General features: G+C 57.3%; 1 protein-coding gene across 1 annotated transcript; it reads right to left on the minus strand.

The window, feature by feature from the left end:
• Positions 1–260: 260 nt before the first annotated feature.
• Positions 261–23,135, minus strand: CARMIL2 (capping protein regulator and myosin 1 linker 2). Its single transcript, XM_033069964.1, has 40 exons — positions 23,096–23,135; positions 21,871–21,962; positions 21,698–21,748; positions 21,372–21,431; positions 20,030–20,151; positions 19,575–19,672; positions 18,935–19,005; positions 18,262–18,335; positions 17,090–17,165; positions 16,925–17,013; positions 16,488–16,582; positions 16,256–16,342; positions 15,952–16,061; positions 15,495–15,572; positions 15,285–15,361; positions 15,062–15,166; positions 14,776–14,845; positions 14,558–14,639; positions 13,407–13,503; positions 13,075–13,132; positions 12,379–12,551; positions 11,653–11,721; positions 10,906–10,999; positions 10,740–10,835; positions 10,018–10,146; positions 8,994–9,107; positions 8,686–8,861; positions 8,119–8,206; positions 7,564–7,680; positions 7,061–7,127; positions 5,847–6,118; positions 4,233–4,336; positions 3,441–3,846; positions 3,053–3,172; positions 2,681–2,717; positions 2,434–2,502; positions 1,832–2,125; positions 1,553–1,660; positions 1,207–1,314; positions 261–1,121 (listed from the first exon to the last, which is right to left on the minus strand). The coding sequence occupies exons 1-40, from the start codon at positions 23,133–23,135 to the stop codon at positions 946–948; spliced, it is 4,449 nt and encodes a 1,482-aa protein (XP_032925855.1). The 3' UTR covers positions 261–945.
• Between the last annotated feature and the right edge of the window lie 2,448 nt (positions 23,136–25,583).

Raw genomic sequence — 25,583 nt, forward strand, 5'->3', positions numbered from 1 at the left:
GGTTCCAGTGGTGCTGGCACATGAGCTGTTGAAAGCCAATACCCTCAGTGCCGAGAGGGGAGAAAAGCATTCATTCAGGAATGCCTGTATGTGAGCATCATCCCTCTCCCACCTCTTCATTCTTTCCAAATGCCTCGTCCCAGTGAGTGGGGACAAGACGTAACCCAGTGCCACCATAGCAGCACTGGCAGAGGCCCCACAACCTGTTCCTGCTCCAAAGGTCCCCTAGGAGCTTGGATGGTTTATTGAATAAATTTAGGTAGGGTTCTGCACTGTTTATTACAAAAAATATCCTGCAGGGTTATGCTGTAGAAATTAAAAATTGTATATTTTTTAAATACACAGCTCTTGTATTTAAAAAAAAAAAAAAAAAAAAAGAAAAACAAAACAAGCATCTTGCTTTGTCGTAAACATCGGTGTAAGGAATGCGTTTGGTCCAGAGCAGAGGGCAACACAGGAGAAAGCCACTGGGGTGTCAGGATCACGCTGGTGCCGTCAGGGAGCTGCGGGGATGGAGCTGCGTGCTGAAAGGCGGTGAGTGTGGTCCCGCTGATGGAAGCCTGCGTCTGGCGGGGGCTGGACAGAGCGGCACCCACGCCATGGGGTCAGGAGCTGGAGTGGTGAAAGTGCCTCAGGAACACTTCCTAAAAACAGCTGGCTGCCTAAAATCACCGGCTCCCCCGCTGCAGCCCACAGCAACAGAGGGCACTGGGGATTGCAACACCACTGGATGCATCCTGCAGGCTCTGACAGTCCCTGGGCATCCTGGGTGATGCTGGTGGCCCGGCTGTCCCCATGGCGAAAATTGGGTAATGCCATCACTGGCACATCCATGTCAGCCTGGTGGCCCCTCTGTTCTCTCTGCACCCCAGCTGCCAAGCACCCCGGCACAGTGCACTTGCTTGCAGGGTTTTATTTGGAACAGCGTGGTGACATGCAGGGGCTTCACTGTCCCAGGGCTGGCTCCTCCTGGCCTGGCACTGGGCGTCTTTGGTCTATGGCAGCTGAGTCTTGTGCATTCCCAACAGTTTGTGCCAGGGCTTGTGGCTGCTCACCCTCAGTGCCTGTGCCAGCCTGCGGCTCCTCCAGCCCGGCACGGGGCCAGTCCTGCAGCGTGGCACCTACAGAGGTCACAGGTGCTGGTGTAAGCATGGGGGGACCCTTGGTACCCCAGCACCTGCAGTAGCGGGGAGGGGAACATCTCACCTTCATCCAAGCTTGGTCCAGGCTCACCCTCCATCTCTGAGAGGGACTCGTGCTTGGTCCTGTGCCTGAGCACAGGCGAACGCCGCAGGCGCAGGGGAACGGTGCCCACTGGAGGAAAAACACAACCCAGCCCCATGTTAGAGTGGGGCACAGAGTGACCTGGCTCTTGCTGGAACTGATCCCAATGCCAAATTCCCCTTAGGAACTTTCCAGTGTGGCAGTGCCATTGTCTATCACCCACCAGCTGGGAGAGGCAGCAGCAGCATGCGCGTGGAACACCACCACCCACCTCCATTGGTGTTAGGCACAAGGAGGGCTTGGGGGTCCCCCTTCAGACCCAACTTACTTCCCAGCTCCGCCGGGCACTCGGGCTCCCTGAGCTGCTCCTCATGGACGGACAGTGCTCGACGGCTGGTCGGCCGTGGCGCTGCCAGCCGTGCCATCAGCCGGTTGTCTGTGTAAGCAATGGGGAGATGCCACTGGAGAATAGTCCACAGCACCCCACTTGGCAGGCCCCATCAGCACCCACCCTGTGCCTGGCTCCCTGCTGCCCTCCATTCCTAAGGGCTCCAAGAACAGGCCAGCAGTGGAACGAGGCACCCTTGGGCACCTCGCACATCCCTACCTTCAGTATTGGGTGGTGTGGGCAGGGTGCCAGCACCCACCTCCCCACCATGGCTGACCCTCCGTGGCAGAGCCACTGGCACGTTCCTGCCCAGCCGCGGCAGGCTGCTGCTCCAGCCCTCCTGGCCCCCGGGCTCTGGCAGCCCGCTGGGCTCTGCTAGGGTGAAGGAGCGCCGGGGCTGGTCGGAGCTGCTGGCCGGAGGCTCAGCAGGCAGCTGCCGTCCCAGGGCTCTCCAGGCTGGCCGGGGCTCGGCGCTGGGCTCCATCCTGGCGGCTGAGCTGCGGAAGGGCGCGTCTGTGGGGCAGGCAGGATGGAGCTGTGGGCATCCAGAAGTGACAGCCCCAAGGATGGTTCTTGGTGCTGGGAACCAGCCTGCAGCCAGCCCAGGGACTGGGCAATGGGCTGGGTGTCCATCCGCCATCTCCAGGGATGGGCACCCATGGGTGTAGGACACCCTCCCGAGGATGGAATTCTGCCCACGTGCCTGTGCCCACCAATCCCTGTTGGCTCCAGTCCCCATGCTTGGTGCTAGGGGAGGGGATAAAGCCCTCTGGCCCACGGGCTGGTGTGACCCCCCCCCCCAGCATGCACTGCTGACCCACCTGTGGACACAGAGTGTGTGCGAGCCTTGAGGGATGGAGGGGAGTCTGCAGAGCTGTCCACGATATCCCCTGCAAGCACAAGTCACCGGCCAGCATCAGTGAGCTGGGGTCTGCCCAGTGCCACCAGCACCCAACAAGAGGATGATGGAGCAGGACCCACAGCTGGGAGTCCAAGGGGGCCTACACAGGGCCACCCATGGGTGCCCAGCTGGGTGGGGGTCAGGGTGGGGAGGGCACAGCCCCTCACCATCTGAGCCGGCTTTCTTGATCTCGCTGTCTTTGCTCTGCAAGGGGGAAAAAACTGGTAAGGGAGGTGTCAGGGGGGCAGTACCCGCAGAGACAATGGGTGCAGAGGGCAGACTGCTGCTGCCAGGCTCTGATGTGGCTGTAGGGAATGAGTGCATGCCAGGAAAGGAGGGACAGACTGACAGACATCATGCAGTGTATAGGCATTCACCCCTTGCAGAGGGTAAGGCAACAGGGCAGAGTCTATGGGCAGTGGCAGCACTGAGCTAGGTGCTGCCAGTCCCAGTGGGGAGATGTCCCCCACTCTATGGGCCCCCATCTCCTTCCACCCTGGAGGAGCAGGGTCCATCCCAAAAATAGAACCAGTCCCCACCTGCAGCTTCTTGCTGTCAGCAGCTGGGCCCTTGGTGACGCCGATGCGATGGAGCATGACCTGCACGCGCTGCTCAAAGGAGCTGGACAACTCCGCCTCACTCTTCTCCAGGTGCCTCTTCTGCAGGAGAGAGACAACCCTGCCAGGAACACGGACCCACCACAGCACCTATGGCACCCACACTCCTGCCTGCAGGGCACCCACATTCCCAACCCCAGGCATGCTGTCAGGAGACGGTGACATAGGCACAATCCAGTGGAAATATCCCCAGCCATCACTCCAGTGTCTCCCCATCCCCTGGTAACCCCACTGGCACCCATGGGTGGGAACAGCACTCACCAGGTGAGCTGAACAGTGGTGGTGACTCGGTGAGTGTGACAGTGCTTACCTTGTCATGCCTGACCCCCAGTGCATCCTCGTCCTCCCCAGACAGCAAGATGAGTGACTGGGATTTCCCCTCCCGAGAGTACTTGGGCCGGATCCTCCGGGCAGAGTCAGGGGTCTGGCAGTGCTCAGGCTCTGCGTGGGGCTCGGCAGAGAGCCCCCCCTCCTCTGATTTACTCAGGGGCTTCCCTGACTCGCCCGACTTGCTGGGGGCTCGTAAAATGTCACTGAGCATCGAGCGCCTGCTCCTAGGGGCGGTGGGACCACCCTCAGGTTCCTTCTCACACCTCGAGCCCCGGCTGGATTTGGGTTTCTTGAAGGCAAAAAAGTTCCCGATTTTCTTCTTGAGGGTGCGGGAACCAGAGGGAGCCAGAGGGGCTGATCCTGGGCAGGTCTCTGAAGTCGTGGGGCTGGGGAGAGATGAAGCATTGGAAAAGGTGAGCTCCAGGCTGCCAGGAGGTAAGGGATCAGGTTTTTATCCCTGCCCACCCTAAAGGGATGGATACAGACCCTGGACACTCCACCTGAGATGGCAGTGTCCTGGCAAGGGCACCCATTCCCAGCATGGTTCCCATGCATGCTGCCTCATTGGCTCCCCACTGCGGAACAGACTCCATGGCCACATCCAGCACACCACGGCTGCCATCCCATACCTCTTCCCCAGCCTTGCCCTGGGCAATATCCCTGGGCATGCTGCTTTCTCCAGCATCCCTTTTGTACTGGGACCAGCAGCATTTGCAGGGAGGCTGCTGAAACCTGGGGATGGGTGTGGGCCCTGAGCACCCCCCAGGCTTACGGCAGTGTTTCTGTGATGAGCCTCTTGGCAAAGAAGTCCTCCAGCCCCTCGTCCACGCGGGTGATGCTCCTGTCCTCGCTGTTCTCGCAGGCCACGGGCTGCACCTGTGAGTGACAGTTGCTGTCAGCCCAGCACAGGGCAAAGGTGCCCCCAGGCATGAAGGTGTGTCACCCACACTGGGCATGAACAAGTGGGTACCCCTGCAGGATGGGTCCTGCTCCATCTCATACCCAGCATTAAAGCCGAACCATGATGTTAGCAGATGCATCCAAGCTCTAATCCTGCTCCCTCCCTTCAGCACTGGGAGCTCCAGGCAGCCCCAGGCTCCTTCCAACCCCTTGCCCAGCACAGTGGCTGAGATATGGCACTTGTACGGTGGGAGAAGCCTTTGGCAGGGATACTTCCTCCATCTGAGCTCCAAGAAAGGGACCCCTGTGATGGAGCAGGTGACCTGCAAGGACCTGCATCCTTCAGATGTTTCAAGTCCAAACTTGGAGTGCCACCACAGCCTGCATGGGAGCCACCTGCTCCATCCCCATAACAAAGAGGTCCACGCTATGGCCAAGCCTTCCTCCATGCCATGGCACCTTCTTCTCCCTGGCATGTGGTACTGCATCAGCGGCTTCCTATCGATGAGAGGGAGGCGCTTGCCCATCGGTGGCATTTCAATCCATAATGACTTTTCATTACAGCTGGATTGATGCCGCTCAGGAGCTGTTCCAGCCATCTGAGATCTGCTCTCTCTGTCACATCATATCCATCAAAGCCCGTCCTTGCTCAAGCCTTGGCCCACCCTGGCTGCCAGGTGTGCCTGTCCCACTGCAGGGTGGTGGTCCCCTGGCCCTGCCAACCTCCAGCACCCACCCTGCCCGTGGGACACAGCTCCTGCCTCCCCTCCGGCCCCGAGCCCACCATGATCCAAGGGCGAGCATTACCACAGCCCTGCAAGCCAGGGCTTTCCAGCAAGTGAAAAGATCCAGCTGCATCACGGTGGCATGGGGATGAGGTGATGCCGGCCCCAGGGACAGTGACGGGGCTGGAGTCACCACTGACTGCACCCAAAAGTTACTTTTCCTTTGGGAAGGGGGGTGCAAAAGCAGGATCCCCACCCAGGCGCCTGTTGGATGGGGGGAGCACAGCCCACATCATCACGGCTGGTAGAGCCCCACAAACATCACCGGGAGCCGTGGTGGCCTCCAGTGCCTCAGGGATGATGGATTTTGGGTAAGGGGGAGCAAATGGAGCTCAGGAGGGAGGCAGCTGGAGCCATTGCTGAACACATCGCTGGCCCTCTGCACCCAAACTCTGCAGGTTTTTTCATTCCTCTCCTGGCTCCTGCTGCTCAGCATCTTCTAGTGGGGAGCAGGAAAGAGGATGGATGATTCCCCTCGGCCCCCCCAGCCCCCTTGCCCATCCTTTCAGGCTGTCCCCCTCCGAGGAGGAGGCTCCGGCAGCAGCTGAAATGCAGAATAATAAACCCACCGCGTCTTTGCGCATCTCCTTTTCCTGCCTTGCAACAAATACTGACCGCAATAACTCACCCAAGCGGAAAAAAAAATGGGAAAAACACACCGAATACACCCCACCTCCCTTGCCAGCCATGCCCCCCCTTACATTCGGCTTGCTGGGCGGCTGCTTGTGCCGGCGGTTGGGCCGGGGCCTGGCTTTGGTGCAATGCTCCAGCTTCTCGCCGGCGGTCGGCAGGTCCATAAGGAATCCGGTGGCGGTGGCAGGCTGCGTGGCGGGGAGCGAGCCGCTCGCAGGCTCAGCATCCTTTGTGGAGGCAGGGCGTGCCGGCGGCGCGGCGGGGCTGAGTGACGGCGGCGCCCGGTGAGCTCGGAGCCCGCTGGCGTCTCGACCCGCCGCCGGCTCCAGCTCCGAGACACCTACGAGGGGCGACAGGGTCCCTGTTGACACCCGCCCTCGCCAGGCCTCCCCATCATCATCATCATCACCATCATCATCACCGACGCCGTCACCTTCGCCCACGCGCGGAGGGTCAGCGGGCGCGGGCAGTGCCGCGGGGAGGGGAGCGCGGCCGTGCCCGCCGGGAGCGCGCCTGGCGGCTTTGCGGCGCAGCCCCGATGGATCCGCCGCCGCCGCTGGAGCTTTGCGTGGAGGGGATGATGCTCTGGGGGAGTGTGAGGGGATGCTCGGGCAGGGGCCCGGCCGAGCCCCGCAGCCAGCCCTGAGACCGGCAGCAGGCAGCAGTGGTACGGCATGAGCTGTGCCCGGCAAGCAGCACTCACAACACACAGGTTTTGCTCTGCAGGAAGCTTCTCCCTCCCCCACGTACCCTCTGGATGGGTGGCAGGGTGCTGCGGGGCTCAGGTACCCCCTGGGGAATCTCATGAGTCTGCATGAGCTCTGCTTTAGCCACAGCTGTCTATGCCTCCCCTGAGATTCGCTCCCCTCCCAGGCGTGCAGGGCTCTGGGGGCAACACCAGCAGCAAGGAAAACCCACGGGCAATGTCTTCTCCCCAAGGCTGCTGGGTGAGTGGGGGATGTCTACACTCAGGGTGGACCGTGGGATGGCAGTGGAGATACCCCTAGCTGGCTGTATGAGGAGGGAGTTCAGGGCATTTACTCCACTGCCCAAAAGCACCAAGCCAGCTGAGGTCCAAAACCAGTACAAGAGCAAGGCCAAGGTGAGCTTCCCCCACAGACTCCAACCATGGCACTGGGAGGGTCTCTCTGAAGAGTCCAGATTCCGCTGCCCATCACTGTGGGGGGCTCTGACCGTGAGGCCCCCACGTTGCTGCTGCGAGCCCCCAGCCCTGCCATGCCCTGTGGAGGCAGCACAGCACCCACTGAGCCCGTGACCTTACTTCTCACAGTTGGTGTGGGCCGAATGCTCCTGAAATGCTTGTTTCTCCTCCGCAGGGCCATCTTGTACTGCAGGGAGAGAGGGATGGTGGCAGCTCCGGCATGGACAAGCTGGCTGTGCCAAGAGGCAACCAGAGCCAGCCAGGCTTTGTCCAGTGATGGGTGCAATCCCTCCATCACCCCCAGGTTCCCAGGTCTGCACCCCCCCATCTTGTCCTATCTCCAAAACTACCCACAGTGCTGGACTGGATACTTCCCCATCCAGAACTATGCGAGGTGCAAGCAGCCAGGCTGCCACAAGGACACATTCCAGGTGCCAGCAGCATAGCCTGGCAGACTAATGGTGCCATTTTCCAGGACTAATTGCCTTAGCTGTGCCCTGGGGGTGCCAGGGGGTGCATGCACCCAGAGAGGCCGTGGTGTTAAGCCAGGCATCATCCGGTAAGGCGGATAAAGGGCGGTTATACCACGGGCATCACGCGGCAGCAGCGGGTCCGGACCCTACCTCCTCTGCAGCGAGGTCCGCAGGATTCCTGCCCCTTGCCAGCGCCGTGGCATCGTCCTCAGCCGACTCCGGCGGCAGCACCAGGAGGTCGAGCCCCTGCTTGGAGAGGCTCTCTGCCTAAAACCATTAGGAAGCGCTTAAATTATCCCAGGGGCTGAAATGTGCTCGGCTGCCCTGTGTGCTCCGCGCTGCTCTGCTCCCTACCCACGGCTGGGATTTGTGAGCGGATTTAGGCCTGATTAGCCAGTGTCCAGCCCAGTGCAGCTGCCCTGTTGCAGGAGTGGCCAGTGCCTGGAGTCACCCCAGCACCCCCCACCACACGGCAGCAGTGCTGGGACTTTGCTTAGGGTGTTAATATTGCTGTGACCACACTGGGAGAGGATTACCTGGGAGGAAAACCAGCCTGGGTGGGAATTGTCCTGCTTCCCAGCCTGCAAATCCGTCGCCAGAGCATTGGTGTCCAGGTATCTGGACAATACTGGGATACCCAGCCCCCATCCTGTATCCCAGCCCCACATCCCCATCCTGCAGGTGCTGGCAGCCCCCAGCACTCACCAGTTTGTGCTGGGCAGTGGTCAGGTCTCCCAGCACAGCATCCACAATGCAGTCAGCTACAGCGGCTGTGACGGACAGCTTGATTTCACTGGAGCAGAAAGAGGGCTCTCAGGGCCAGCATCCACCAAGCCTGCAAGCCATGGGGCCACCTCCCCAGGGAGGGCTTTGCTGAGGAGATGGATGCTTGGCTGTGGAACACAGAGGGGATCCCAGGACATGCCCATGTGCTGTGGCTGGCTAGGTCTGTGCTGCCAGTGCAGGAATGGGAATAGGCGCTGGCTGGGATGGAAAATGCCAAACGCATCCCACTGTTGATGGTCAGGGTCAGCCAAGGAGATGTACCTGCAGGAACATCACTCCATGGCTTTCCCCAGCACCCTAGGAACTCATCCAAAGTGGATCCAAGCAGGAAGCAAAACTGCAGCTGGAAAAACACAGCAGCAGGACCCAGCACATCTCTACCACAATTTGGGGAGAGAAGATGGTAGAGAGCCCCCACAATGCTCCTCTGACCCCATGGGTCAGTGCCAGTGACCAAGCAAGAAGGAAGAACAGCACATCACCCACTTCAGCTTGCTGAAGACATCAGTAACCATCTGGTCCAGGACTGCATTGAGGCTGAGGTGGTCCTGGAGGCAGATCCGCTCCGACATGGCATTGACCAGCTGATCCCTGACCCCGCTCTTCTGCACCACAGCTGGGCACAGCCCGTGGGCCGTGTCCAGCACTGCCTGCATGATTGCCTGAAGTTTGGGGGGGGAAAGGAAGGTTTCAGTTTCTTTTCTATCAGGATTCATAGGGCTTTCAGTAGACACCATCCCCCTTATCCTTGGGCCAAGGCTGATGAACATCCCCTGCTGCCCATCGGTGCCCACCTGGATTTCCCGGCTGCAGATCTGTGATGCTTCCTCCGTGAGACACTCCAGCTTGTGCTGCAGCTTGCCATTCTGGTAGGGAGTGTTCCCTGCCTCATACAAGAGGGGCAGGATCTGACATGGGAAAAGAGATGGTGTGGATCATCCCATGTCACCTCATCTTCTCTTCCCGTATTTCCATGCATAGCCTGTGTCCATGGCTGCCCCATGGAAGAGCATCACCAGCTAGGAAGACCTAGTGATCTTTCGGCTTTGCTGGACCAGGTTTGGGCATCCTTGTCGCTCATAGTCCCTTTGTCTCCTCAATTTCTCCCCACCACCCACTGACTCTCCTTCCCCTCTTGCACCCCACTACCTGCATCAGGCACACCCTTAACCAACCCTTTCATCACCTTTCTGACATCAGTGCTGTGTTCTTAGATCCTGTCTCTGCAGATTAAGTAACCAGGGGGGTGCCAGAGAGTTGGGGAAAAGGGGAAAGGAGGAAGAGGAAAAGGTGCAATGGGGAGAGAGAACTAAGATCAGGAGGATCAAATCAGGTCTGACAGCCAGGAGCTGCCAAGCCAACATGATGGATTTTGTCATGGGCTGATGGAGCATCCCCATTGCTGGCGTGGGATGAAGGTGCCACAGGGAGGGACCCCTCAGGGAGGTTTCTCAGCAGTGTGGGCATCTGTGGGTTGCAGGGTGTTCTCAAAGCTGAAGCACCTATCTGTCCCAAGGAGGGACATGTGAGCATGGGATGCCAGAGGAAAAGGGGTTGTAACCCTGTGGGGGTGTGCACACAGCTTTGTATCTCTGGGGCAAGGGGACTGAGAACATTTTGATCTTTGTTCTAAAAGCGAATTCAGAAATTCTCAGCTGCTCTTTAATATTTGCAAGCGCTTGATGCTCTGTGTCTGTTGCATCGACATTCTGGAATTCCCTGGCTGCTGGTTAATGATGTCATTAACTAATCAATGCCCTGCTTCGATCCCGAATGGATGCTGGGTGAGCTGGGGGGTTTCCCACGCTGTGCACTCACACTGACAGACAGGTTGGCATTCCTGATGGCCTCCTCAGCACAGAGGATGTCCGTCTCCACCTCCCTGCCCGTGCAGGTGCTGAGGATGTCGACGTGCTTCTGCACACTCAGGCAGATCTCATTCACCATCTGGAGCACAGAGAGGCTGTGTCATGTGCCAGAGCTGGAGCAGCACTGCCAGTTCCCCTCCTTGCTGTGACTTTCCCAAAGAACAGTGTGCTCAGAGGGGGGATATGCAGGTTACATTCCTGCCTAATAACCAGGGATGCCACACGGCAGGGATTTGCTGGCAAAAGTGCAGGGGGGTAGGAACACACTGTACAGCTAGCATAGCAGCAAGTTATCTCAGCAGTGCATATGCACAAAATGCATGGATGCAACCAGCAGGATTCCAGGAGATCTGCTTTCCATCCGCCCCCACCCTCACCACAGAACCATGAAATGGTTTGGGTTGGAAGGGACCTTAAAGGTCCTCTCATTCCAAACCCCCTGCCATGGTCAGGGACACCTTCCACCAGACCAGCTTGCTCTGAGCCCAACCTGGGCTTGAACATTTCCAGAGATCTGGCACCCACAATTTCTCTGAACAACCTGTTCCATCCCTCCAATCTCCTCTGCCTTCCAGGTTAAAATGGTGTTTTGCTGCAAGAGCTCACATGAACAAGCCAGGGTCGTTTGGGGCAGGGGAGGAGCAGCCCCGTGCAGTAATTTGTCCGTCAAACCTGTTCGGAGGAGGTGGTGAGGATGCCCTGCTGCAGCCGGAAGGTCTGCGCTGGCAGCGTTTGCCGCAGCTGGTTTCTCGTCAGGCAGGACTGGAGCTGCAGAGCAAGAGGCCATGAGCAGTGATGGTGGCACTTGGCCCTGAATCCCCCAGCCCGCATCCCCCACCTTGTGCACGGCCTCCTCCGTCCTCTCGGGGTTGCTGCGATAAGCCTGCGCCACGTCGCTCATGGGCAGCGGCATCGACTTGAGCGTGTAATTCCTGCCAGGCAGAGTGGGGTGAGCAGCTGCTGCTGCACCCAGGGCTCATCCTCATCCCTCCTGGTCATGTCCCCACAGACATGGCACAGACCCAGAGCCCACCCAACAGCACCCTGGACACTGTCCTGAGGTCCAGCCCTGGAGATAGGGATGGCCAAACCCTGGCCCTCAGCAGACCCTGGTGTGGGGGCAGTGACCACCTGCCCGGGCTCTCCATGTACCCCTCTTCCTTCAGACTTCCAGAGATCTCTCTGCACAGCCAAACACCACACAGGGTGGGGGGTGTGCTCAGCAGGTGAACAAACTCTATCCACCTGTCACAGGCAGAGAGGAGAGGAGCATCACAGCAGCACCACCACCAGATCCCCTCGTGCTCACTGGGGGCTCCTGGGGACATGGGGCTGTGCTGGTTGGGATGCAGAGCCCAGGGGAGTCCCAGAGGTTGGTAATGGGGGTGTCATCATCAAATGGGTGTCAGGTTGCTTTTCTGGCTGCAAGGCCAGAGCTGTGGACCAACTCCCATGGGACATGAAACTGTGTGATGGTCTTGCCATACAAGGGGAAAAAAGGCCCTGGGGACAGTGACATGCTGGTGACAGAGGCTCTCTTGCATAGCAGTAACAAGCCAGGAGGACCAAGAGGCTCCTTCTTTACCTCTCCAAAGCCTGAGCCACCTCTAGGAGCCCATGGGCAGTCGTGTTGTTCCTGTCCCAAACCACAGTCCTGCAAAAAGAGGGACCTAGGTGAGCCCTGCCCACACCCACACTGCCCTGAGGTGGTGCCAGCAAGAGTCAGACCAAGGCTGACCTCAGCCACCAGAGAGACTAAAAGTGAGGTTAAAAATTACAATTTTCAGTATCCAAAACCTAAACTTGGACTTTGCAAGGAGTTGTAAATTAGGTGGGTGCCTAGAGGGAGTAAAGGGTTGGGAGGACACGTTCAGGCACCATCCTGTGGGCAGGGACAGACATCTCCCAGAGGAACAGCCCTGGCTGAACACCATTCCCTGTCCTCTGAAGGCACCCCTGCCTCGGCTTTGTGTACACAATGTGATCAAAAGTGGTGTTTTAAGAACTGATGGCAGAGCATGAGGTGAGGGCAGTGACCACAAAGGTCTGTCTGCAGCACACTGGGCTGTGCAGGAGTCTGGAAAAGAGGTGGTAAGCACCAGGGAAGGGACTGAGCTGCTCTCTTGTCCTTCATATGTCCCCTGCCAGCACTGCCATGGGTGCAAAATGCAGTCATAGCATCCAACCATGAACCAGGAGTGGTCCAGGACCACACCCATGACCACCAGCAGCCATGACAAACCTCTGATGGCATCAGCATCAGAGCCATCACCTCAGGATCACCCTCAGGATGTTACAGAGCTGCTTCTACCTGAGCTTGGTGTTGATCTGCAGGGCCTTGGCGAGCATCTTGGCCCCCGTGTCCCCCATGGCGTTGCCGCTGATGTCCAGGGAGACGAGGCTGGTGTTACTGCCCAGGGCACTCAGTAGGACGTTGGTTCCCAGTTTGAGGCGCGATTCAGCCACAGACAGTGACTGGAGAGGCTGGAAAAGGGACAAGGAGGGGGACAGGGGGACATGTAAAGGTGCATGTCCCCTTCAGGCACAGCCTCCATCCCTGTCCAGCAGCCTCTGGGCTGGTGCTGGTTTTGGAGAGAACAAGTGATCCTGAGCCTCAGGAAGCAGGAGGGCAATGAGTGCTTAGGCAACAGGCTGGATTTAGCTCAGATGCCTGGAAGGCAGTAAGGAGAAAAAAGTTTTTTGGGAAAGCTGTGCTGAATCCAGGTTACACCAAGTGTCTCCTCCCTGCCTTTAGCCAGACACAGGCTCCCATTTTCCCAGGTGAACAGGAACAGCTCCCACTCCTCTGTCTGAGCTTCTGCTTCAGACTGAGGAAAAATAAAAGCAGAAGGACTTGAATGGCAGTGGGAGAGAGGGAGGACTGCTCCCAGTCTGTGCAGGAGGGATCTGGATGGCACCCCATCATGGAGACTGCACAGTGGTGGCTGAGGGTGACCAGGAGCAGGGATGGGGTGGGTTGTGGTGGCTGAGGGCAAGCTGGACTTACACAATCCTCCTCCTGGGTGAGCTGGACAATGCGGTGCAGGACATCCAACAGACCTTCCCTGCAGGAGAGATGGTGTTTGTGTGTGTGAGGGGGTTACTTGTGCATGCCCTGGGCCCACAGGGGCATGTCGTCCCTCCCTCTCTTGCCTGGGCTATGATCCATCTCTGACACTGCACCAGGTGCTGGCAATGGTGACCCTCCCTGTTGCATTGGAGCAGCCAGGATGGGCAGGGAATTCCTACCAGCCCATGGGCTTTTGATAGGGAGAGGGTCAAGGTGGGTGCACCATTCCTGGATGGCTCCAAGCCTGGGTGCTGCTGCTTTGCACTTACTTGGATTTGATGTTGAAGTTTTTCCCCAGGGAGACGTGCCTAATGGATTTGCTTCTGCCAATGGAGAGCACCAGTGTCACCATGTCGGGGTCAAAGCCTGCAGGAGATGGGAACACCCAAATCCATGGAGATGGCACCAAGGTGGTCCCCCACAGGAGACTTGCAGAGCCACCAAGCTGCCACAGTGGGATGCTGGAGATGCCTGGGAAGTTCCTGGGCATCTTCCTCCCTTCCCGGCTTCCCCAAGGAGACTGAAGACCTGTGCAGGGCTGGGGTCCCTGAGAAATAACATCAGGGATGAAGCAGCCACTGTGGGCACTCCTGACTGGGGTGTCAAGGCTGTGCTGAGCCATGGGGGCACTAAGGGAGGTGGACATGGCACTTGCTTTACTTGCTATGCCCCCCATCATCCACCCACCATCCTGGACAGCATAGAGGGAGTTGAACTTTCAGGCAGCTGCCTGCACTCTCCTGGCTGCACCATCCCCAGGGAAATCAGAGACATGGGCAGGGACCCAGCAGCTCAACCAGCCAAGGGCACCAGGCACCAACACCCACCTGTGCACTGCCCCTCCTGCACAGAGATGCTCTACTGGGAAAGCCAAAAATAGAAGCACATTTTGGCAAAGGTTGACCTGAGAGCGTGGGTGAGAGCATGAGCTTTTGGAGCACTGGTGTCCTGGAGGATTCCAAACTACCTCAGCTTTCCCAGAGCTGTTTGGCTACAGAGGAATTGCATGGTCTGCTGTGAGATCTTAGCAACGCTGTTTGAGAGTTTAGGGTCTTCTAGGTGAAATTAAGAACTGGCAGAGGTGATGTTTGTGATGATCAGGATCACTTGCCCATGGCTTTGGAGGCCACAGTTGGACAAGGCTGGCTACAGAGGCTACAAACACCTGCAGAGAGGTGGGAAGAGCTTCTGCCCAGGGAAACCCTTTCAGTGCTTCAAACCCTGAACCAGCAACACCAGACCACTCCAGATTCAGTGAACTGAAGAGGACTGTGCCAAGAAAGATGTGACATGAGAAATTTTGGCAAGTCTTGAAGCAGGAGAGCATAAAGAAATCACCCCCCTCTCTGTGCTGGGTGATTGGACATGAAGGTCCAGAAGATGGAGGAGATCTTCTCAAGGCTGGGAAAAAACAACCTACCATTGTCAGACAAGTCCAGGTGACTGATGGAGCTGGCATCAGGAATGAGATCCTGGATGACTTGGGCCCCCGCTGATCTCAGCTTGGAAGAAACAGCAAGACATCAGTACAGGGGAGCAGAGAGCCCTGCAAACGAGATCCTTCTGTCGGCGAGGTCAGACAGGGCATGGACCTTCCCACACTGCCCCAGTGGGACCCCATGGCTGCTGGGCCCTCACCTCACAGCTGCTGAGATCCAGGTGCAGGTCACTGATGTGACTGTTGTCTGCCAGCCCTTGCAGCAACGCCCTAGAAAAGTCACCAAAGCCCCAACATCAGTGCAAAAAACGGGGGCACCAGCACCTGCCATGGTGACTCCAAAATGACAGTCCAGGTAGTGGGAGTGGGATGCTGGGGAAGGCATCCTTCCCAGAGTTCTGCCTCTCACAGCTCCATCCAGCCATCCATCCATCCAGCCATCCATCCATCCTGACCCCAAATCCATTCCCTTCAGCCCAACCGCACCTTACGACATCGGCTGGCAGCTTGGTACCTGCCAGGGAGACATGTCTGAGGGAGCAGGCCTGGCTGAAAAACTCCTTGATGTCAGGAGAGATGGTTTTCACCCTCCTGAAAAGAATGGACACAACATGGCAGCGGATGCAACCCAGCACCAGCCACCCCCTGGATACCCCTGGTACCCCCCTGGGTACCCCTGGTACCCCCCTCACACCATCCCAGGGCTTACTTGTGGGAGTACACGTTTTTGGAAAGATCCAGGTGGATGAGGCTGGTGTGGGATCCATGGACCAGGGCTCCAAAGAGCTGCCAGGGTGGGGATGTGAGCCATGTGCAGGAGGACCCGGAGGTGCTGCAGCCCCTCACACAGCCCGGGGATGGAGGGGGACTGAGGGCAGGGCTCACTGCCAGGACCCCCTGCACCCTGCATGGTACTCACAGCATCCAAAGGACAGTCTGTGCCAGCCAGGCTAAGGTGGGAGAGCGAGTGGCAGTGGCGGAGGAGGCTCTGCAGGTTCTGTGAGCAGAGGGGGCTCAGCAGCTTTGCCCCTGAGTCCCACCCCTCACCCAGCACCCTGCAGCCCTGGAATCCCAGTTCCAGCCTGTCTCCCCACTCCTACTGAGCACAGGGTGAATCCTGCACACAGGAACCCCCTCTCTCAGGATACATCCTTGCTCCAGATGGCATCTCCCACACTCCCACAGGGAGATGCAGGGGGATGTCCCCACGGTGTCCCCAGCTGCTCCCAGGCAGGCACAGGGTGTTGCAGCCATGAGCTCCCCATCCCTGGGGTACTGCAGGGCAGGGCACAGACCAGAGGACACCAGAGCCACCCAAACCACACTGGGGACAGTCTGAGTGATGTCACCCCACCCATGACAGATTTGGTACTCACACTGATGTCATCCCCAGCCAGGGTGCCGGGGTTTCCAGAGAGGTCCAAGTGCCGGAGGGAAAATCCAATGGCTTTGTTATCTGTGAGGGCCTTGCATAATGTGCTCACCCCTGCTCAAAGAGAGTGGGAGAGATGGATGCTACAGGCTCCCTGCCCTGGGGAGAGCCATGGAGCAGAGCAAGGGAACTTCCCTCCAGCTGGGGCAGCAGGACATCACATCCATGAAGGTGCCCCTTCCAGGGTGTCCCTGCAGCCCCTCCTGTCACTCCTTTTGTGGAGTGAGGCAAGAGTGTCTGGGCTCTACCTTTGGCTGTGATCATTGTCCTGGCCAAGCTGAGGCTCTGCAGACCCTTGGAACTCTTCTCCATGTGCCGGCTGAAGGCAATGACCCCTGACGAGAGCAGAGAGCTCTGAATGGCGGTGCCAGCACAGCTGGGTGTCCATCCCACCAGGACAGGAGGCAGCTGCTGGTGGGATCTGGAGTTGAACATGAGTTTTTGTAGGTGTAAACTCATCCCAGCCCAGAATTTGAGTACCTCTGTCTTCCAGCTGGTTGCCAGCAAGGTTGATGGTGTGCAGGGCAGAGTTGGGATGGCTGCTGAGTGCCTGGGCCATCCTCTGCACGAAGTCACTGTGGGGAGAAGGGTCACCCATCTGAGCAGTGCTTGGACACCCCCAGGAAACACAGCCACCAACCCTGTAATCTCACAGGGACATGGCACCAGTTCCTGTCTGTGTGGCAGACCTGGCTCCATCTGCAGCCAGAAGGAAGCAGAGCATCCAGGAGTGCTATTCACTGACCTTCCAGGCTAAGGGAGTCTGCTCCCAGTGACCTTCCCAGTGTGGAGGGCATGGAGCCACCAACCCCTGGCACAAGGGTCCATGCATGGACCTCCCTGCTCCATGCACTGAGGGAAGAACCACCAGGCTGCCCAGATCCTGCTCAGCATTGCCTTGCAGCACCTTCACTTACGCTTTCAAGCCACTGTTCTCCAGCACCAGCTCCTCCAGCGTCACTGATTTGCTGAGCATGTAGAGCAGCTGCTCTGAAATCTCCTGATTCTGGTAGGGAAGAAGAAAGCCTTGTTGGGAACCTGGCCACCTCTGGTGCACCCAGAGCCACAGCACCAGCACTCACCAGCCTGAAATCCTTGCAGGAGAGCTTGGTGAACCAGAGGTTGAAGGACAAGGCAGCAACACTCAGTGCCACATCCCTGCAGGGTGACAGGGATGAGAGGGTCAAGCGCCAGGATGAGCCAAGGCTAGTCCCAAATGGGTGACCCAAAACACCCAGCTGGGGCATGTCTCAAGACATCCAGCCCCAGGGTGCCCCAAGACACCCAGGATGCCGCAACACAACCATCCCACGGTGCCCCAGCACATCCAAACCTGAGGTGTTCCAACTGACCCAGCCCTGGGATGCTCCAAGACACCCAGCCTCAATGTGCCCCAACACAAGGTCCAACACAACAGGGCTGGGGACTGGGTGTTTAAAGCAACCACAGGTACAGATCATCTTCCCCAGATTATTCCCTTGGGGAAAATAAAATTAATCAAAATATTTGCATGCTTCTATCTCAACCTCAGGGTTTAAAATTTCTTTTTAACTCTGAGCTCTCATGTGAGCAACACCACAGGTTTTGGTTGAGTGCAAACAAGTTTCTTTTTTACTTCCTCATCCAAAGAAATCTCTTAAACGGTCTCCTTTTTCACCAGCTGAACACAGATCCTCTGCTCCCCAAAACACCCAACCCAGACCTTTGCTACAGCCCAGCCTGGTAGTTGCCTCCCCTGGGAGTTGAGCCCTTGCTCCATCTTTCTTGGGATGGAGACATGGCTGAGCCCCACAGGGAGAGTTCCAGGCACAGTGGAGCTCACAGCCCCACTATCAGGTTATAATCAGATGATAACAAGGTTATAACAGATATCTGGGGGGGTTGGTAGGGAGCAGGGCAAGTTTCAGGGTGGCAAGCAGCACCAGCTGCTTTGCATAGGGAAACACCTGACAGCCACGAGCTGCAAGAAGCTGCCCCAACATTGGATTTTCAGCCCCATAAACAGCTCCCAGGCTGCTCTAAGAGTTAAAAATGAACAGAGAAGCTGCCTAGAGTCTCAGCTGCTGCCCCATGGGACTGGGCTCAGACTGTTTGGTGCGGGGGAGTGTCAGGCTGCAGATGTGGCATCCCTGGGGCGTGTAAGCTAAAAAAGCTTCTAACATGGGCAGAAGAGCATGTTGGGCCCCTCAAGAGGAACAGGGAGAATGAAGATGAGTGCTTGGGACACTGCAGGCAGCATGGCTGGGGGACTCACCTGCTCTCCAGGTGGCTGAAGTCCAGCAGGTTGAATTCCCGGCAGTCCTGGCTGTGGTAAATGTTGTCCACATCCTTCCCAGAAGGATGAACACATGGATGAGGCTCAGCACTCCTGGGGAGGGCTCAGGTGCCTGGTGCTGCTGGAGGCAGCTGAGCCCTTAGGGTGCCTCTTCTGGGGAGTCCCTTGCCTAAACCCAAAGCCTAAAACCTTCCCTAATGCTCTGGCTGGCAGGGGACACGTCCAGCTTGATGGGACAGATTGGTGAGTCTTGGACAACTCCTGCTGGGAATGGCCAGGAGGCAACACACCCCAGGCTGGTGGAAGTGAGGGTGTAGGGAGAGGAGAGCTGGGATCAGTGTCCAGAGGAAGGGGGTGCAGTGAGTCCTGTGAGTCCTGCTATGGCTGGGTCCCAGCAGGATTCTCCTCTACTAGGACACCCAGCAAGGTCCCAGATTTCCAGGAGCTCCCCTTAGGTCACAGTCTGGGAAACAGCCAGGTCCAAGGCATGCTGCTCCCACCTGCACTTTGATTCCAGCCAGGCAAAGCTGCAATTCCCAGATCTGGGCTGTCCCAGCCCCAGCAGCTCCATGAGGCACCCACAAGCATTCTGCTTCCCTGCCCACCAAGTGACCCACTGCCACTGCTCCGTGCATGGCATGGACCAGCTTACCCACTGGATCTCCTCCCGGAAGGCAAAGCCGTTGTAATCACACAGAGCAGCGTAGGTCTCTGAAAACCCCCCTGCAAAGAGAAGGCAGTTCTGGGGGTAGAATGGAGGAGAACTTTAGGGTGAGTAGGAATAAAGAGAGGGATGACAGGGACACAGAAATTATGCTGAGGGCTCCCCCTTCCCTCCACAAAGGGGAGAGAGGTCTACTGTCAGCCCCCAAGTGGGGGCTGTGGCTTGTTTTGCTTGATCCATGTGGATACCAGGCAAGGCACACTGCTGTGGTGATAATGGAGGCATCCTGCTCCAGACCAGGCTACAGGAAAAGCTTCTGGCTGTGCAATAGTGCCATATGAGGTGGGGAGAAGCATGCACAGCTACAGGTCCTTGCAGGAAGGTTCTGAGCAATATTGCCTGCTGTCTGCTTCTTCCTGGGAGCTACAGCCCCTCAAACCTGCTCCTGCCCCATAGGATGGGCTGGGCTGGTGGACAGCAGACCCCAGTAGATGGGCTCCATCTGACCAAAGCCAGCAGAGGTGGGGGCTGTCAGCAGAGCTGCTGTTGATGGAAGCAGGGCTGGAATGGTCCCCAGGGTGCTTCAACCCTCCTGGTCCTGCCTGAGGGAGGTCATGGCAGGACTTACCACAAGGCCCAGGGTTGCTCTGCAGCGTTTCCTCCAGTGAGTCTGTGGTCTGCTGGATCCTCTCGTACAGGCTGGGGGGGCAGTTCTTGAGCAGTGTCCTGGGGAGGGAGCGGAGGGGTGTGTCAGGGTGGGCCAGGAGGAGAGCATCCCCACCACTTTATGCTTAGCTACAACCCTTGTGTATCAGGTGGCCAGAAATATTCAGTCAGGGAACAGGATCTTGCCTCCATCCGTGTGTTTTTCTCCAGCTAAAAGCACGGTTGTAGACCCATCTTATATCTGAGATTTTCTAGCTGCAGGTTGTCCCAGTTCATGGCAGGTGGATTGGAACTAGATGATCTTTAAGGTTCCTTCCTACCCAAACCATTCCAGGTTTCTGCAATCTGGGGCTTTTCTGGGCAAAGGGGTTGCTCTGATTCCTACACAACCACCCCTCAGGAACAGAAGACCCTTACCCAAGGGATGAGTCTGGAAAGACCTTCTTAAGTGACATGGTGACATGGATAACAACTTGCTCCAAATCATCCAAGGACATGAACCGGAAGGCGTAAGACGCTGCATCTGTTTCTATGACAACCTGCAGGGTCCAAAGGACGGGAGATGCCTGAGCAAGCTGGCAGCACACAGCGTCCCCAAGCCCCCAGACACAACGGTGACAGCCATCAGCTCCTCACTGCCAACCCTGCCAGAGCACCACAAGCACAGGGAATGCTGCAAGCACCGGGAATTTAGGATAAAATACATCCTAAAATACATCAGTGTGCCAGAATAAGGCATAAACTTCCTGAAAATTCAGCTTAAGCTGATGCAGAGGCAGCCCGACGCAGTGAGGTGAGAACAGCCCTGTCTCTGCCTGCAGCAGCCACAGCTGGAGGATGGAGGTTTCCTCCTTGAATTTATTTAATCGATGTTTAGAGTTTTTTAGCTTATGGTTCTTATCAGAAAAAAAAAAAAAAATCCCATGGCAACACGCTCCCTGATTTAATTACACGCTGATTGAGCCGTGGGAGCAGGATGACAATTATCTGCTGGCATCGCGCAGGACGGCGCTTCCGCCAGTGCCCGGGGCTGTGGAGGCAGGAGAGCGTGGGACTGCCTGCACTTTAACAATCCCTGGGCTTTCCACAGCCCAGTCAGATGTCTCTCCCCCCTGCACCCTGAGGTTTCAACTCCCTGCACCCCTCTGTCTCTGCCCAGCTCCTTCAGTTCTCTCCCGGAGCACAGCCTGCTGAGCAGCAGAAACCCTGTGTGGAGGCTGAGGCCATGATTGCTGATGATGCTTTAACAAGAAAAAGCCAGACAGGATGTCAGAAAGGACCAGGCAAGAGGTTAACCAGGACCACAGCCCTATTTCAGCCATTGCATCCAAGCCTTGATATCGAATTCCTCTCTTCCGTGGTTCCCACTGCCACACCTGCCCTGTGTGCCCGCCCCTCTCTAAGAGGATTAACGGGGTTTAAAACACCCTCCTGCTAAATTTGTCTTCACCTTGGTAAGCCTGCAGCCGTTTGTCACCTTGTCCCTGCTGAGCAGGAGGTGCCTTGGCTCAGCACTGTCCGTGGATGCCGGAGGGGAAGAAGTGCAGGCACCCACCCAGCACCCCTGGGTGCCCCCTGCACCTCCAGTTCCAGGGCAACACCCCTGATGAGGATCAACACTGGTGACCCCAATGTGCAACAGGGGACCAGAACACCCCCAGATCCTGTGGTGGGCTCCTAACTGGGTTTGCCATGGGGGAGTGGGCAGAAGAGGGGTAATGCCCAGGCTGGCTTTGTCCCAATTGCTGGTGCCACTCACCACACTGGGCTCTTGGACCATCATCTCCCTCACCTCCAGGAAGCTGAAGCTGCTGTGAACCTGAGGGTGAGAGGAGCAGGATAACCCCCAGTGCTGATGGAGAGAGGAAACCCAAGGGTTCCCCTCCAAATCCCACACTTTCCCATGCCTTGAGTAGTGCCTGGCCTTGGCCCCACCCTTCCCCAGCCCTCAAACAAGACCCCCATCCCTACGCCCCATCTCTCTCCTCATCCTGCTTTTGAGGAATTCCCAGTGGCCCAGGTGACTCATGGGTCACTCCCAAGCCTCCCCAGGGCTGTCCCATGGCACAGGGTCCCCACACTTACCCTCACCGGCAGCATCACAGGCAGCACATAGGCTCGCCAGGGTGTCAGGACCTAGGCAAGGAGTGACAAGGGACCATGGTGACATGGGAGCCACCCCTGTCCCTCCTTGCAGCCATGAAACACCTTCCTGGGGAAACCAGGAAAGCAGAAACCATGCTGGACTCTGCACATACCAAGATAAAGTCGTCATACTTGGATTTCACCTGCAGCTGGATGCTCAGCACCAGGAGCACCTTCTTTGTGCTGAGGAAGGTGGTGATGCCCTCTGAAAAGACCAATGTCCACATGAAATTAAATAGCTGAAGTCACCTTGGTCCTCTCCCTGCGCCCCACTGCTCTTGGGGATGCTGAATCATCTCTCCCTCCACACCTGAGTGTCAGACCCTGGTTGCTCTCAGACAAGCCTCACACTTCACCACCTGTGGATCTCCTTTGCTGCTCAGGCGATGCCCCCACTTCCTTATCATTTGCTGCAGCCTCAACCGAGCACAGGGCTTTGGGGTTGCTGGTTCACACTGGCCCTGCTGCCTCACCCACTGGGAGCTGGCACTGAGTGAGAAGAGGGTCCTGATTTCTCTTCCCTCCTTTCCAAATTTACCACTAGGGAGCAGCTGGTCACTCAAGTCCTTCCTCTCCACAGAGCAGCCAGGGTGCTCACATGTGCCAACCTCCCCAGGTTCACAGCCCAGTCACTCCCACTGTCAGTGAGCCAGCTGAGCATCACTCCTGCCTTGAACAGCACCTCTGTGCCTTCCTGATTCATGCCTCTCATTGGAAAAAACAGGACTAAAACCACAGCTGTCCATCACTGTGCAGAGCAAATCAGGTTTTCACAATGACATCAAGCCCCATGGGCTTGAGGCACACATCCCCAGAGACCCACCCTGCTAGAGCTGAGACCTGAGGCTGTGGGGACACAGTGACCCAGCTCCTTTCCACCCCTCTGCAAGGGTGGAGGTGATGAGGCTGAAGGACACGGAGCTTCTGTGGCCTTTTGCTTTTTCAATCAGCCAAGAGAAGGCTGTGAGTAGTGGTACTTCACAACCCCCTTTGCTGAGCTGTAGGCTGTGCCTCCCTGGGGAGCTGCTGGGAATCCCCAACTGGCCAGAGGAACCCAAGCCCATGGGACTGAGCAGCACCCACAAATCTGGCAGCTTGAGCTGCACAGAATCCCATCCTTGAGGAGCCAGGTTATCTGGGGATGCTCTTGGTCCAAGATCTATCTACAGACAAATGAGTTTTGCGGACAAGAGGACTCCCAGACACCGCATGGGCCCCCCTGAACCTCAGCTGTCACAGCTGAGGGACCCAAAAGTGACTCTGCCAACCCCAAGCAGGCCCCGTAGCGGCAGCTTCCATGTGGCAGCGATGCCCCTCAGCGCGGCGGGCGATGCTCACCTTGCAGCTCCGTGGGGATCCCTCCAGGCGACGCAGCCATGGCTGGGACCACGGGCTCACCTGCCCAGGGATGCGGTGTCAGGGCAGCATCCCTGGGTGCCGCGGGAAAGGCGCCGTGCCGGGAGGAAGCGCTGAGGTTACAACCGGCAGCGCTGCCGCCTCGGTGCCTCCTCCCCCTCCCAGTGCCTCTTCCTGCCCCGTCAGGCGAGATTTACCGCCTGAGCAAGAGAAGTGAAATGAAAGCGACGGTGCCCACGGCCCACCGGCCCCGCGGGGAGGAGAGGGCAGCACTACCCAGCACCCTTCTCCTCCGTGTGGCTTCCCTGGGTGAGCAGGACAGCCCTCGGGCACGAAGCAGTAGCATCTCCCCATAGTTCCAGCCTTCCAGGGTTGAGGATCCATCACCTCTCTCTACCTCCTGAGATGCTTCATGGAGATATCTCTGCCTGAAGATGGTCGGTGAGTGGGGTAAGGGCAAGTCTACCCTTCCCAGTACCGGGCAGTCAGCCCAGCTCCATCACTTTGCACTGGGAATCTGCAAGGGGAGCTAATGGAGAAGGGTGTTAGAAACCACTGCAGGCTGCTCTCTGGAGGATAGATGCTGGTGTCCATGGCAGGATGCTGAAGGAAGGGCTTTTCCAGAACAGAAATGCCCCAGGCATTCTGCAAAAGTGATAAAACTGCTGTCCCAAAGCAAGGGCAAGAGGTGGAAGCCAGGTGACCTCCTTGGAGCAACAGGACTGAGTACATCAACCCCATCACTCATCCAGGAAGGTTTTGGACCAGGAAGTGCAGAGCTTCACCAGACTCAGGATTTCCCACTGTTGGCTCAGCTTGGCCTCACTGGAGGCTCAGGCAGAGCTGCTCTCAACCAGCAGTCTGGGTCTCTGTGACCAGAGACCAGGATGGAGGGTGACAGCTGCCTTCTTCCCCTAAATTGCCCCTTTCTGACAAACTTCCAAGCTCCAGGCTGCAATCTGCCAACCAGGAGCTCACTGAGCTTTCCCAGAGGTCGAATTACTCAGGAGAAGATGATCCCTGGAAGGGATGGGTGACTTTTCCCTCCTGCCACATGCACTCGGGGTCACAGTGCTTCTGAAACCACCTTCTGTGTGAAGGCGAAGGCAGGAAGTATCTCCCTGCAGGGACAGTGTCTTCACAGAGCCCAGCCACAGCACAAAGCTCTTTCTGAGGAGGTGACTGGGGAGAACACAGCTCAGGGCAAGGACCAGCCTCTGCCAAGGCACCTCCTCGAGCCTCCTGAGCTGTGTCAGCAGATGGATGAGCACCAGCAGGATGAAGGGTACAGAGTGTTCACCACCCCATGGAGTCAGCAGCCACCAGCAGCAGTCCTGGCTGGATCCATGTCTTCTCCAGGATGAGAAGAGGCCAGGCTGTTGGTATGTGAACTTCTCAAAAGGACACCATCTCCTAGCTTTGTCATGCAAGGATATTCAGGACACAGAGGGAGCAGCTGTTCCCTCTCACAAATCAAAATGGCTTCTGTAGAAGTCTAGAAGCACAGAGGAGCTCCAGGAAAGCTGCATCCAAGGCTCATTTCCCAAAATACTGGTTCCCACATGCTGGAACATTCTGAGCACCAGCAGGACATATACTCCAGGGCAAGACATCCTTGTGCACAAGTGTCCCTGCCTCTGTGCAAGCCCAGGCATATCAGGATGTCTGGATCACCCCACCTCCTCTGTGTCCAGGAGAGAACAACAGCCCAAGCACCAGGGATGGCAGCCAGGCCAAGCCACTGGCAGAGGCAGTGATGCTTCTTGGATCCAGCCCAGCCATGGCTTTCCACTCAGAGGACAAGGCCCAGCTTTTCCAGCACTGATAACAGCTCTTGGTTTGAGCAGAATTGTTCTGTCCATATTCAGCTTTGGGTGCTGCCCTGGATGCGTGTCCTTGGCTGCAGGCTGGGATATTGTTCTGCATCTCCAGAACAGCTCCTCCAAGGGCAAACCAGAAACCTGCAAGAGGCACAAGCAGAGATCCCTGCCCAAGGCAGGAGCCTGAGCTCAAATCAAATAAAACCCAGTCTGCATAGCAGGACCATTGACTGAGCAAGCACAGAAAAACCAGGTCAACTGAGCAGAGCGTAAGGTAACACGCCAGGCTAGGGAAAAAAGGAGGATGGCCACAGGATGACAGCTTCTATCCTCACTAAACCTCTACTGGAGTCTGTGAAGAAAGTTCTAGAATCAGATCACAATAAGAGTTGCTCAGAAATTGCTCCTCAGACTTGGGTTAAGGGCTAGGGTTATGTTTAGGGTTGAGAGAGCCAAAGAGCCCAGAGCTCCAGGAACACTGGCACTGGAAAAGGCCTGCCAAGGAGATCATGGCAAGGCCCCAGCATTGCTGCTCCTACACCTTTCTGATCTGGACCCCCATACAGAAACAGGCACCTCAACCCCAGAGATGCATGGTACATGGATGCCACATCTCTTGGATTGCCAGGGCCTGTGTCTGGTGGGAGGGG

This window comes from Catharus ustulatus, chromosome 11 (assembly GCF_009819885.2).
Source record: "Catharus ustulatus isolate bCatUst1 chromosome 11, bCatUst1.pri.v2, whole genome shotgun sequence".
Lineage (NCBI taxonomy): Eukaryota > Metazoa > Chordata > Aves > Passeriformes > Turdidae > Catharus > Catharus ustulatus.